Genomic DNA, 14,077 nt, shown 5'->3' with positions numbered 1-14,077 from the left:
TGGCCTATATGACATGTACAAAATATCAGATAAATGATGCAGCACAGGTAACAAAACAACATATCTGAAAGATACACAAGTATGTATAAAGAATAGAAATGACAAAAAATAAAACAAACAAGACAAATAGACTAAATACATGTAACCCTTTCACAGTCGTTAGATAACTTTGGCAATTGTGTAAATGTCAATGAAAGGGCCATTAACCAAAGATTACTAACTTTTTGGTGAAAAAAGACTTACAATACAATACAAGATGATGATACCCCTGTGTGAAGATAAAATTCACAATCACCATAAAGTAACCAGACACCCAAAGAAGTTTGTCATTTCATTGTATTAACAAACTGTTACGAATAAAACTTACTGAACAATAAAACAATTGGGCGTACAAATGTGTTACCATTACAGTCTGTGAAAGTCTATGTAGTATGCACGCTGGAGCTCCGAGGAGTAAATCTGTGTGTTCAGAGTTTAGTAACTTACAACACCGCACCGTCCAGACTGTGGTAAATCCAGAGGCTGCTGCCTAACAAGGTCCTTCACAGAAAAAAAGTTTCAAATCCAAAGGCTGATGCCAAAAATAACAAAAAAAACTACAGTGTCCAATGATAAGTCCCGCAGTGATGTGTTGTCCTCTTTTGATGTAGCATTATTCTCTCTTGATCTGCCGACCGACGTAAACTCAACTGCTGAGCTAGCTAATGGCCAGCGAGGATTTGGGCAAGAAAGTTGCATAATTTTTCATATTATATGGATATATCAATATCAGTTATCGGCCAAATGAATTGTTGTATATCGGCATATCAGATGTCAACTAAAAATCCAATGTCACCCAGATGCACTCTTGGGTACTAAAATGTGGCACAGATGGATTTAACATGAATCAGTACTCTGTAGTACAGACGTGATTTGGTCAATACCCCACATCGAGTTTGGTAACCAACCCTCCTCCAAGATTATGTTCCTTGCTTATTGGTCCAACATACAAAATGTTTGAGGTACTAGTAGAAAAGATAAAGGACAGCTGTGAAAGTTAAATACTCTTTATTTGGGTCGTCCACCTTCAGATAGTTTGTAGAGTATTTGTAACATTTGAACAGCTTATTATTTGAGATTCAACAATTCAGCTGTTTCACTTTATTCTGTAGATGCTTAATAGATTATCTATAGAATGTATGTGGCACTTCATGAACATACCTACATGTTCTTGGAGTAATATAGTTGAACTTAATTCAGTCTACTGCACAGGATGAGTGAATAGTTCAAGTTAAACGAAATTATTCTGAGAATACATTGTAAATTGTCCATGTACTCTATAAATAAACATCCACAGAATAAAGCGAAACGGTTGTATTGTTGAAGCTCAACTAATTCGCTACTCTATAAACTATCTGTAGGTGGACTATCCAAATCAAATGTTTCGCAAAGGTCTTCAAATATTAATCACACATTCATGTTGTATTGATCAATTAAGTCTTCATTTGATGTGTTTGCATCTGCATGACTTTGACATTAGTCTTTTTGCATGCATGCATAACTGTTAAGGAGTGTGATCTGTTTAGACAGTTATCAGACACTGGCTGAAATTCTGGTATATAAGGTGATATAATCATTTAAAGCTTAAAAGTGTGTGAAAAAAGTCCAAAAGACATCACTGTTGTTACACCAGTTACTCAACTAGTTCATAATGAGGAATCATCTTTTTTTCCCAAATATGTCTCCAGCTGTACTTCCACTATGACGAGCTTTCCTTTTGTCTTCTTTGCTATCACCAGGTCCAGACCTGGTAATCTGTGATGAAGGTCACATCCTGAAGAACGAGGCCTCTGCTGTGTCCAAAGCAATGAACTCTATCAGGACAAGGAGGAGGATTGTGCTGACTGGAACGCCTCTGCAAAACAACCTTGTTGAATGTGAGACTGCCTTGGGTTTATTTTTATTTTTGATTTAATCAGTCCATCTCATTGAGATTAAGAGAACAGAAACCTTCACAAAAACACAACCAGCAAAACCGACAAAACAGGAGCAACACAACTACAAAAAAAACCAAGCAGCTATAAGAAAAGGTTACAAGAATCATGAAGCACATCAGATAATAAAGCTTTAAAAATTTAAGGAGGATATAAGACACTAGTTTGAGCGCAGTTTGCTGTTTATGCCATATAAAAGGTGCATAGTACATGAAACCTGTTCTGTCAACATTAGTGCATACTTGAAGGATATCTAAGGTCAAGTAGGTAAAGTAGATGACAGCAGACCAAGATTTGGTGTGGTTGTGGATATATCTAAAACTATCTTTGTCTTCGTACCAGACCACTGCATGGTGAACTTCATCAAGGAGAACCTTCTTGGGTCAATTAAGGAGTTCAGGAACCGCTTCATTAACCCCATTCAGAATGGTCAGTGTGCTGATTCCACATTTCAAGATGTCCGGATCATGAAGAAGAGGGCTCACATCCTCTACGAGATGCTGGCTGGCTGTGTCCAGGTAATAAAAAATAAAACTAAGTAAAAAATGTAACTCTTGTTCTCTTTGACCTCCTCAAAAGAGTCATTTCTTTCTGCTTCCCACAGAGGAAAGATTACACAGCACTCACCAAGTTCCTGCCTCCCAAACATGAGTATGTGTTGTCGGTCAGAGTGACTCCCATCCAGTGTAAACTCTACAGATACTACCTGGAGCACTTCACAGGTGAGAACCATGCTCGAGTGAACAGGAGTACAGGGTGTTGAGAATGGCAGTGCCACTTGCTTGCCCAGTTCAAACTACTCTGATCTTTCTGGGTGTTAGGAGCAGTGGAGCCTCTAGGGGCTGCTAGCAGGGCTTTTACAGTGTCAGGTCTAATTGCTCAAACGGATTTAGTCTAGTCTTAGACTAGAAGAAAATTCAATTGAGTATTCTACTGAAAAACGTATAGTCTAGGACTAGGCTAAGTCCTTCTGCTGGAGTCTTGTTTCTCTTGAAGTGCTCTCTTGACTGGATGTCTTTTACGCAGACAAGGTTTTTAGATAAATGGAAGGCCATTCTGGTCTCTCACTTTTTCATGCCGCATTGTTAAGTCGTTTAGTGGACTTTCCTCTCAGAATGTGGCCCAGGACGTGTGTGTGTGCGTGTGTGTTTTAGAGTGGCAGCTGGCAGAGTGCCGCAGGCAGGGTTTAAGCCCAGTTTCCCACGTCTCCCTAATGAAGAGCTCTGGGAGAGAGAGGGAACAGAGGGTGGGGGGTAAAAGGGGGGAATGTGGGGGCATAAAGAAAAGGGAAAGAAATTTAGCAGGAGGAGGGGCCAGAGGTTTTACACCAAAAGCGAAAACAAAGAACAGGAGAGTCGGTATGTAAGAAGAGGAGTGATGGGGGGGTTATGGTGGTATGTGCTGTGGCTCATTAGGCCAGGTTGTCCACAGGGCACAGTGCTGAAGTTGTGACTGTGGCTCTGGACCTCCGCAGTGGTGTTTTTGGACCCACACCACCAGTCAGTCTGCAAGGGGAGGTTGGGGGGTGGCCACGAATGTTTACTCTTTTTGCTGCTGCATTTGTTAAACCCAACGTAACTTCTGACCTCCCTGGGTCAATGCAGGCCAAAACATAGAGCAGTCACAACATTAACATTTCAGCAGCTGCCACTCACTACGTTCATAAATCTGCCAATTTAATAGATTACACAAGACAACTTAAAGCTCTGAATATGTATCTGACCCTCTGTGGTATTTGCTTGGTATGTTAAAGGCCTGATCTCCCAACTTGACTTTGCCTCTCTGTTTTGCACATTCACATTGAGGGGTAAGGCATTCAAATTCTTGCTGGAACAGAGGGGTAGGTTTAAGTGTCAGGGCTACATGGCCCTCCAAAAAGAGGTTTTTCAGAGGCACACTTCACATTGAATGTCATGAGAAATCATTAGTAAGTTACAAGCCTAACAAAGGATATCACTAGTATGATGATGTCTCGGTAGCCAAGCTAACTAGCTTTCAAATAACTCCAGCTGCAAAGTTGCTGCACTGGTTACTGGTCTTTTAATATCAGTGCAGTGTTGAGAACAGGTCGCTACGGTTAGCTTACAGAGCACCGCCGGTGGCCTGGTAATGAAACAGTGTTCTTTTATATTTGATGATTTGTTAGATGGATTGATAGCATGAAACTTAAGTTGTGAACAAATTGCTAGCATCCTGACAACCACAAAAGGCTGAATATAGCCCACGCTAAACAAATTCCTGCAACAGCAGAAGGCATTTTCACAATGTCTGGCAACAGTCTGTTTATGTAAACACCAGCATCAACGTCTATCAATGACTTATCAGGGTCTTCAAGGGTTGTCCCATTTCATAGGGGAAAAATTTAACCTCCTAATCCTCGTAACTCTGTTCTGAGGGGCAAGGTTGCACCCAAAAATGAGGGGTAGGGGTAAGAATAAGAAATGGGATTGGGCCCAAGTTTTGTTGCACTTCATTTTCCACACAAGTCATTATGTATGAAGAGATTGAGGGCACATTGTCAAGCTCATAATGCAAACACACATCCATCTTCCTCCTCACACTCTTTCCCTTGTGTGCAGGTGTGGGGAATGCTATGGAGGGGGGCCGGGGCCGCGCAGGGACCAAACTCTTCCAGGATTTCCAGATGCTCAGCAGAATCTGGACCCATCCCTGGTGCCTTCAGCTGGACTACATCAGCAAAGAAAACAGGGTAGGGCTGGGGAAGACAAGACTAAACCACACTAAACACTAACTCAAAAACTGGGAATACATTAGCGCAAATCACACACACTGCGGGAAAACAATAGAAACATAGTGCTGACAGGTCATGCACCGGAGGAGAACAACACACATGTTGCCACTGTGGCAAAAATTTTCCCTTATGTATCATTTCTGCTACCCACAATCCAGCTCTCAGTGTTTGGTTGACCTATATCATCGCACAGACTCACGCGAGCGCACTCTCTTGCAGGGTTTCTTTGATGAGGACAGCATGGACGAGTTCATCGCTTCAGAAACAGAAGAATCCTCCATGAGTATGACCTCTGAGGATGAGAGGGCGAAAAAGTAAAATAAGATTTCAAGTCCATTTTCCCTTGTTATAGATTCATACAGAGATCGTTTAACTGCCCCTCTCTCTTGCATCTGTTATTCTCGCTGACCCCGTCTCGTCCATCATTCCTCCTTCCTAATAGGAAAAAGAAGCAAGGGAAGGGAAAAAAGAGAGGATCTGATGACTCGGACAGTGACGATGTGGAGGTCATCAAGGAGTGGAACACCAGCTCTCGGGGCAGAAATGGAGAGGGTCGGAACAGACCAGAGCCTGTAGAAGAACGTAAGTTTGTTATACATATGGGAGCATTATGAGTAGTTGGCTTAGTATTAGAGAGACCAGAACGGCATGTACAGGAATATCTGGGTTGTTTTGCCTTTGTTCAGAATGATTACTCTTAAACACATACGCCATTGGTGTCACCCATATCTTTTTAGAAAAACATTAAATGGTTTTTCAAAAGTTGCTTTAGAGGTCGGTTTATTATAGACATGACATTGTTGCTTTGGCAGCTTACATCTGCACACACTGCAGCTGCTCTGTTTATGAAGCTTGATGTCTTTGTTACTGCTTCTTGTTGTGAGACTCTACAGACTGCCAGAAGACTAATCAGTAACTTTTCGTGTGACATACAGCTCGGGCCGCCAGCTCAGCACCAGGGAGTCCCAGTGCTGACTGGTACAAGGAGTTTGTCACTGAGGCTGACGCTGAGGTCCTGGAGCACTCTGGAAAAATGGTTCTCCTCTTTGAGATCCTGCGCATGGCAGAGGAAGTAGATGAAAAAGTGTAAGTGTGCCTGCAGTCTGTGTGCAAATAAAATCTTTATCTGTTGTGCCGTGTGACTGGAAAGTTTGTGTTAATCACAGAATGACATGTAGCTGTGGTGAAATGACCCTGGTGTATCTTCTATCCTCATTCATCCTCAGGTTGGTGTTCAGTCAGTCTCTCATCTCTCTTGATCTGATCGAGGATTTCCTGGAGTTGTCCTGCAGAGCTAAAGATGAAGAAAAAATCTCACCATACAAAGGTAGATTTCTTTAGTGCAGTCTTACAGGGCCTCTCATCCAAGAAATTCTCACTGTACTAAGTCGACATGCCTGTCAGTGGGTTAACCTAACCACTAGGGCTGTACCCAAATATTCAGATATTCGTTTCTATGGGTAGGTATTCGTTATGAAAATTTGGTATTCGATATTCGTTTTTTTATTTACTTATTTTTTTATTATTGTTATTATTATTATTATTATTATTATCATCATTATTATTATTATTTTTATTTATTTATTTATTTATTTTTACATATTTTTTTGGTGCTAAATGTAGTCTTTTTGTTGTTGTAAATGTAGGTTATCAATAAAAATCAAAACTTTTAAATTGCATTGTTAAAAATGTGAAAATATTGTATCGCCTACCAACGGAGCTTGTGCGCACGGCAGGCTTGAGCGCATCTGTCTGAGGCTGTGGATCAATGCCAAGTTTTACCACTTTATCACTATTCCCTCTAACTTGTAGCTCTTTTTTTGTTATCTTTTGAATTTAATATGAATTATGGAACCGTTTTTGTCAGCATTTGTTTCCCCCGTTTTGTACAATAAATTATTGTTTAAAGTTTCAACAAGTTTCTTTTGGAGCGCGTGACACAAGTGTGTTTTGAAAACGGCCGCGGACTGTCACCTGCTCAACACATCAGTACCTTTGGATGCCATGACAGTAATAGCCAATAATGCCAAAATATCATTTACAGACCAATTTAACAGACGATCACTGCTGCCCGACCTGCAGGTCCATTTGCGGGTCCCGCGGGTCCCACGGGTAACGGGTCGACCCGTGCATCACTACTCAGCTCAGTCTATAAATGCTGTACACAACAGTAAGGCTATAGACATTATATTCTATTCAGGCCGGCAGAACCAGCAGCGCAGCACAGAGTGTCTGCCAGCAACCAATTACTTGCAGAGGCTTCCTACAACTTGTTTCAGCAGTTCCGATTTAATCAGAAGACAAATTAAACAGGATGACTAGCCAATGTGAAAATCAAAAGAAAGCATAGAATAATGTACTGAAGGAGACTGTTGTGCCATCACATTTTTTTGTGGTTTGAGAGCAAAATTTCGGTCACTGCTGTGCAAAACTCCACAATACAATTAGGTCCGAAAAAACCCCGGAGGAGTGCTTCACAAGGAGTCTTTGAAAGGAGCCGAGTCTGGTGTAAAACTGGAGAGAGCAGGCAGCACGGCCGCAGCACCCCCACCCGCCCGCCCGCTCGCCATGAACGAATATACGAATATTCGTTATAAATTCTGCCGAAGGTCCGAATGTTAAAAAATGGCATTTGGGACAGCCCTACTAACCACTGAATGAGTTGCCTATGATCAGCTTCCATCTTAATGTTAGGATTTGACTTGCTGCTTTTAGTTTCATGATGTGTGAAATTCACAGAGCAATGTTCAATATTGGAAGCCAGCTACTGACTTATGGAGCTCGAGGAGCCCAGTTGTCTGTCTCAAAGTCATTTTTGTGGTTTTACACTGTCGTCTTTGAACAGGCTAAACTGTGTGCGATATATAAAAAAATGCTAGCGTTAGCTTTGGAGAAAGCTGAAGTATTTTCATATGGAAATGCAGATTTCACACTTGTAAGACAGCCTACATGCAAAATGCATTTTTGTACATGCTGGAGTGCTTATTACCCTTAAACACACACAGACACACACACACACACACACACACACATCGCCGCTGGTGTAAGGTCATGTTCCTAATTAAACTCCAGCAGCTGTTTTTACTTTCATTTTGAAAATGATTAGACCTTGACTTTTTATTCCACAAAAAAATGTTTGCTCAAGGGTTTGTAATTTGTAATGAAAAGATCACAGTGCCGTAATTGGAAACATACTGAGATGTTGGTTATGAAGGCTGGTAGGGGGTTGGCCATCTTGAAGGCTAAACACGGCTGGCCTCTAACCAACACAGCCATCTATCTGCTGTCTGCTAATACCCAAACTAAGTCCTTTTGACAAGGAAAAGGCTGAGCTGATAGTAACACATGCATTTTGAAAGTTTTGTGGAGCACAGATTGTGATGTTGAATATTCACAGCACACTTCATAACTTTAACATGTATCTAAAGGTGAAGGGAAGTGGTACAGGAACATTGACTACTATCGCCTGGATGGTTCCACCAATGCCACCACCAGGAAGAAGTGGGCTGAAGAGTTTAATGACACCAGTAACACAAGGTAATATACTGAACCTACACTCAAAAATGTGTTTATCTTCTGTTTATGTCCCCTAAAAGGTCTGACCATGACCATACTGACTTGTATCTGTGCAAATTTAGTCACTCATGAAGTGTTTTCACATTCTTTTACTGAAGGGGGTGATGTCTGTGCATTTCCCTTAAATCTGAGATTCAAATGTACGTTGGGTGAGCTAAATTAGGTATGTTACTAACAAAAGCCAATCGCTGTCTAATACAGAAAAAGCATATCGACTAGGGAACAGATTTCGACACAACACCAGCAAAAAACGCAAAACCTCCAGGGCAGAGTGAACTTCTCAGTACAGGGAGCAGAGTTTGCATTAGCAGAGGTTAAGTTTTGATAACAAACCTGATAGAGTGTGCAATTTAAGGATGTAAACCCGACCCCGGGGCTTCCTTCCACTAACCTCTACCAACAACCCTGTTGTATCGAATATTAGTATATGTTTCACAACCACTAATGTTGTGTCAGCCACTGCCAGTTATCCTACAAGCTCACAAACAATACAAACTAAAGATGCTAACTACACCTACCATTCTAATTCATCTGCTAGTCACCAAGTGTCAAGTGTTTTTTTTTTTTTTCATAAACCTAGGTAATGTAAATCTGTGTGAGGCTTGTGGTTCAACAAAAAACTACATAAACATTGGGCATTTTAAGCACTAACTTGCCTCTCTCTTCCCCGCTCTCTTTCCCAGAGGTCGTTTGTTCCTCATTTCAACACGAGCTGGCTCTCTTGGCATCAACCTGGTGGCAGCTAACAGGGTCATCATCTTTGACGCCTCTTGGAACCCCTCCTACGACGTCCAGAGTATCTTCAGGGTCTATCGCTTTGGCCAGATTAGGACTGTTTACGTGTACAGGTTCCTGGCCCAGGTCAGATTATCAAACTGCTTTGATACTTTCTGTAAGTAAAGATGTATTCTTCCTTGGCTGTCTTCTCATTACATTGTCTTTTTCTTTTAGGGTACAATGGAGGAGAAGATTTATGACCGGCAGGTAACCAAGCAGTCTTTGTCATTCCGAGTGGTGGACCAGCAGCAGATTGAGAGGCACTTTACAACGAACGAGCTGGCCGAGCTCTACACCTTTGAACCAGACATGCTGGATGATCCCTCAGGGAAGAAGAGCAAGAAAGCCACGCCCTTGCTTCCTAAGGTGAGAACTATCATGCACAGTCTGTATGTGTGCCATGTATGCGCTTAAATTGTTCAAAGTATGCTCTCTAGAACCAAGCATATTTTTGTAAATTAAATTCAGAACAAATCATGCATCTTATTAGGCTTTGACGAACCACTGACTTAGATTTCATGGTTTTCTTCAGACTGATCCCCAAAGGAAATGCAGAAAAGCAAGCTGAAACCTATTAACAGTAGTAAAATCGTCTTTTTTTCCCCTCAACAAACATGGCACAGAATACCAGTTTAAATGCCAAGCTTGTTTTTCTAAACTTGCACCAAGTAGTATGTTCCTCCTTTTGAAGTTTAGCACTTGAGTGATAAACTGTTGTTTGAACACAATGCCAGCTTGTATCCTGCCTTGCCTTTCCGGGATCTATCTATTTATTCTCGTTTCCTTTCATAATCTTGCGCTCGCCTTTGCTCCCCTTAATGCAGGTGCAGTGTCACTATTTGGGCCCCCTGGGGTTTAATAAGAACACACAGCCCTTACATGGGCCATCCAACCCCGCACAGCTGCACAGATTTGTGTGTTTACTTCTATTTACTAAATAGTCTTCTCATTGCAACACTGCTTCTGCCCTGCTATAAACCTGCACTCCTCTTTTTTTTTTCATTAATTCCTTGCTGTCTTTTACTTCTCTGTTGATCTTTGAATTACTCCCATCCTCTTCCACTCCTTCCCTTTTTGCAGTCTCTGGGTTTATTCAGATCATCTTAAGTGGTTTTACCTCTTTGTTTTGGTTTGACCTGGGTTACTCTGCAGAAGTCTGTAAACAGAATGGATAAAAGAAAAACTGTGTATCCAACTCGCTTGCTCTTTCACCAGACAGTTGAGAGGCCTTTCAGTGCACCTTGATGGAAAATCTGTTTTCCATTTACACTGTCAAAAGATCTTTGTCACTGTTCCCTTCATGGGTATTAACAGGTAGGAGCACGGCATGAATCCGCTCATCCGGCAGCTGATATCATTGCACTCACCTTCCATATTCCTCTAAACCAGAAGTAGCCTGCTTACAGCACAGCGGAGCACAGTTGGGGATTGGAGAGGAAAGATGTGTTCATTGAACCGCGGCCTGTTAGATGTGTATGATGTTTAATGAGCCCAGTGACATTTATGTGACACAGTATTAAAGACGGAGAGGCTGACAAGCTCTTTAACAAGCTGACCTGTTTTGGCCAGGGGGTTAACTATGATGTGGCAGCAGGAGTGCAGTATTACGGAAGGAATTTGCCGTCTGGAATGATGTTGAAGATGAGTCAGACACCCTCCATCACTTTCAGCCAACAACGCTCTGCACAGAAGGAGAGCATGATTCGAGCCACGGCAGAGGGAGTTTTGTACTTCTTCTAAACTCCTCACACTGGGAAGAGTTATTTTCTCAGCCAGAGAGGGCACATTACTTTAAAACTTGGGTCACACAGGTCAGAGAGGCAGTGTTTGATATTTGTGCTTAAAGAAGTATTTCACCACTGGAAAGATGTGTTTTTCATAGAACTGGACTGTCTTTGCAGTAGAAGGACACAAACACTTTTGTAATTGGTGCTACATAACGAGAGAAAACTGACAAAGAGGGCTGTGCCACTCGCTTTTGCGCAAGACCTAGAAAACCAACAATTACCAGAATGCACAGTGCCACACCAAACCAACAGTCAGTGCCGCTGGTGAGTGATGGAGCGTGAGTCTGTTTTGACACAGGAAACAATATGGTGGCCAGCTGGTAACAAATGATCTTGGATTACCGTTAAAATGTGTACCTAAAATATGTTTCTGAAAACATTTGAGATGAGAAATAGGCAACACAGTAACAGAAATCTTGGTTCATACTTTATTATCACTGCCTGGTTTTAGTGTTCGATCTGAGTTTGTTCTGAGTTTTAGAGAGAGAGAGATGGGCGCATCTCTTTCTCTCGATCCCTTCTATACTGTCTATACTGTTCGTGGTGGCCAGAATACAGAAAAAGCACAAGTACAGTCTGTAGTTTCAGTAACAACCCTGGAACCAGAGAAAATCTGCGGATGATATCTTTCAGAGAGATTTAGTCTCTGGTATGATGGAGGAAAGTTTACCATAGTTCACTGGTTGAAATTCAGTGAACTGTCTCTTTTATGAAGCTGAGTTGGACTTGGTATTGGTCTTATCTTTTGCTTGCGTTAAGCCTTGAAGTAGGGAAAAACTCACTGACGAGATTTCTTTCCTCTGCTACCCCTCCCACCTATCTGCTCTCTTGTTCACTCTCTCTTTATGTCCGCTACCTGCCAGTGTCCTGCCATGTTTTTTTCTGCACCCACCTCAGCTCATACTTTACATTTATTTCCACTTTCCTCCCCCTTGTCCTCAAGGGTTAGGGTTATGTCCTCACTCTTCCCTGTCCACCATCTTCAGGACCACCTGTTGCCCTGACTCGCCACTATGCCTCTGAATGTTCAAAGCGAGCTCAGTAAAGTTGTTTTTCTTTTCTCCCTCTGGCCTACCCTGCATGATGAAGGGTCATTATTTAAACCCCTCTCTTAAAGATGTCTCTGCGCTCCTCAGAGAAACTAATTGGAGACAAAGGAAGCAGGAGCACTTCCTCCTAATGACAAAGAAGGTCCTTGCAGCCCAGACATGGGAGTTTGACTCCCCACCCACCCATCCTTAGACACCCTCACCTATTTCCTGTTCATCACCCATGTCTCTTCCATCTAACATGCGACCACATGTAAAATTAGGAGTTACGTCTTTGGACAATTTCTACCCGACTCTGCAGCATTGTCTGCAAATGTTGCTGCATTGTGCACTGTCGGTCAAGCTGGCAGGCTGTGGGCGTACCTCACTGTATGTGCTCTCAGCAGGTGATGGCTGCAGCAGTCATTAGGCCCTGTCAGGTACACTGAAAGGCTGTGGGGAGGCTGCACTTGAACCACAGTATAGACAGGAGCAGACTGGAGCAATAAGCCACACCATGCTTGTCTCATTAGGGGTAGGAAGTCACTTTGACCTTAAAAGAAAATCCCCCCTTGAATCCTCTAGCGTTATATATTACCAGTCAGTGATGTTCAGTTGAATGTAGGGTGTTTTTTGAGCTCAAAGTTTTGTAAATTAGTTTTAGTTTGTGCAGTCTATATCTACTTGGGTAAGTGGTTTCTCATACTTCCCAGAATGCTTTTTGCCAGCTTTCAGAAAACATGCCTGAGCTTGTTGCATTGCAGGTGGAGAGAGCACTAATGATAGTAACAGCAAGGGACCGTGTCGTTGCAGGCGAGGGAAAAGCAAGAGGCATTGCCCTCGTTTGCTGCTTTCTGGTCTGTGGAAATATTTGGTGTCTCTGCCTCTTAAATGATGAATCTGTCTCTGTATTAGTGGTGGGAACCACATGGTAACTCATGATATTTTGGCCATGATAAAAATGGTAGCACAATACAATGGTTCTGTGGTGCTTGACACGCTGCAGTCATCTAACTAATGTAACTGAAGAAGAAAAAAATACCCCTTTTTAAAAAGGCAAAAAACAGGAATTATGTGGCTCCACACATTGACACATTTTGGTGATGCCATCGCAAATGAAATGTTAGCAGCCATCCTGAGAGCTGTGCCTCGTAACGGCAGAGAGCTCAGTAGGCTACACCTGTAGCGGCCATGGTGACAGCAGGTTATTTTTAGAAATAAAGTCCCTAGAGGGTCTGAAAGGTCACTCAATCTTGGAAGGAATATACTAAGTTGGCAACACTGTTGGGCTGTAAATAAACAGGATGCGCTGGATTCATAACACTTAACGAAATGCAGCAGAATAATCGTTTTATCTCTGTCTTGCACATCCCATAGTCTTTTTTTTTTTTTTTTTTTTGTTCCATCTGTGTTGTAAAAATCAAAGTGGGCCTAGTCTTTCAATTTAAAAGATGCAGGTATTTCTCTGATTTGTTTTCCTCTGCTGTCCGACTCTGCGCTGCCTGCCATTTTTTCCACAGAGTCGTTTCCTCACTGCAATTTAGTCCAATTCTGTTCATTTTACCCTCATTCAGTTGATAAGCGCCACCATGAGGAGTCGTGACTCTGTATTCAGGTTGGCAGGGGAATTCATTTAAGGGCCTGCATGATTTACTAAAATCATTGATCATTGGTGCCAGTGTTTTGATAACGTATTGCAAGAGGAACTAATAAAATGTATTCCCATATTAATGTTTTGTCCCACCCCTTGTTGAACTTGAACATGTGAATAGATGGTCACTATTGTTACTGATTTTATTTGGCTAGGCTGTTGTTTCATTGTCAGCGAAAAGGAAAGGGTGAAACACACCACTAGATAATAAAATGGGCTTAGAAATGTACAGAACATCAGCAACGCTAGCCTGAGTGTCAGACTGAAGCTCCCAGAACCTTCAGTCTGACATGGCTTCCATTGAAGGCGATTTACAAGGGGGAGGGAATTTGATTTTTTTCCCTAACCAATCAGTAGAGATCAACGACTCACCCAGAATCTGACGTCATTAGTATCCATGCCTCGGGTGTGCCGAAAACAAGCGAGCATTGCCCGTCGTTGTTGTCTCCGTCGTCGTGCACACCCAGCTGCATCGCCGTTAAATCCAGTTTAGCAGCTTCCTTAATTTGGTCGTCCATTAATGCGAGTAGTGG

At 42.1% G+C, this 14,077-nt stretch overlaps 1 protein-coding gene across 2 annotated transcripts in view; it reads left to right on the top strand.

The window, feature by feature from the left end:
- The window catches only part of atrx (ATRX chromatin remodeler), a 48,853-nt gene that overhangs the window by 18,750 nt on the left and 16,026 nt on the right, over positions 1-14,077 (top strand). For both annotated transcript variants that reach the window (XM_078169275.1, XM_078169274.1), the window contains exons 19-29: positions 1,779-1,916; positions 2,316-2,491; positions 2,578-2,695; positions 4,553-4,683; positions 4,945-5,039; positions 5,168-5,307; positions 5,661-5,811; positions 5,952-6,052; positions 8,154-8,262; positions 8,985-9,162; positions 9,253-9,444. In XM_078169275.1, the coding sequence (XP_078025401.1) occupies positions 1,779-1,916; positions 2,316-2,491; positions 2,578-2,695; positions 4,553-4,683; positions 4,945-5,039; positions 5,168-5,307; positions 5,661-5,811; positions 5,952-6,052; positions 8,154-8,262; positions 8,985-9,162; positions 9,253-9,444 (1,529 nt within the window). The remainder of the gene's footprint in view (positions 1-1,778; positions 1,917-2,315; positions 2,492-2,577; positions 2,696-4,552; positions 4,684-4,944; positions 5,040-5,167; positions 5,308-5,660; positions 5,812-5,951; positions 6,053-8,153; positions 8,263-8,984; positions 9,163-9,252; positions 9,445-14,077) is intronic.

Source organism: Epinephelus lanceolatus, chromosome 7 (assembly GCF_041903045.1).
Source record: "Epinephelus lanceolatus isolate andai-2023 chromosome 7, ASM4190304v1, whole genome shotgun sequence".
Classification (NCBI taxonomy): Eukaryota; Metazoa; Chordata; class Actinopteri; order Perciformes; family Serranidae; genus Epinephelus; species Epinephelus lanceolatus.
Note: the sequence above shows the minus strand (reverse complement) of the source record. Positions and strands in the feature narration are given on the sequence as shown.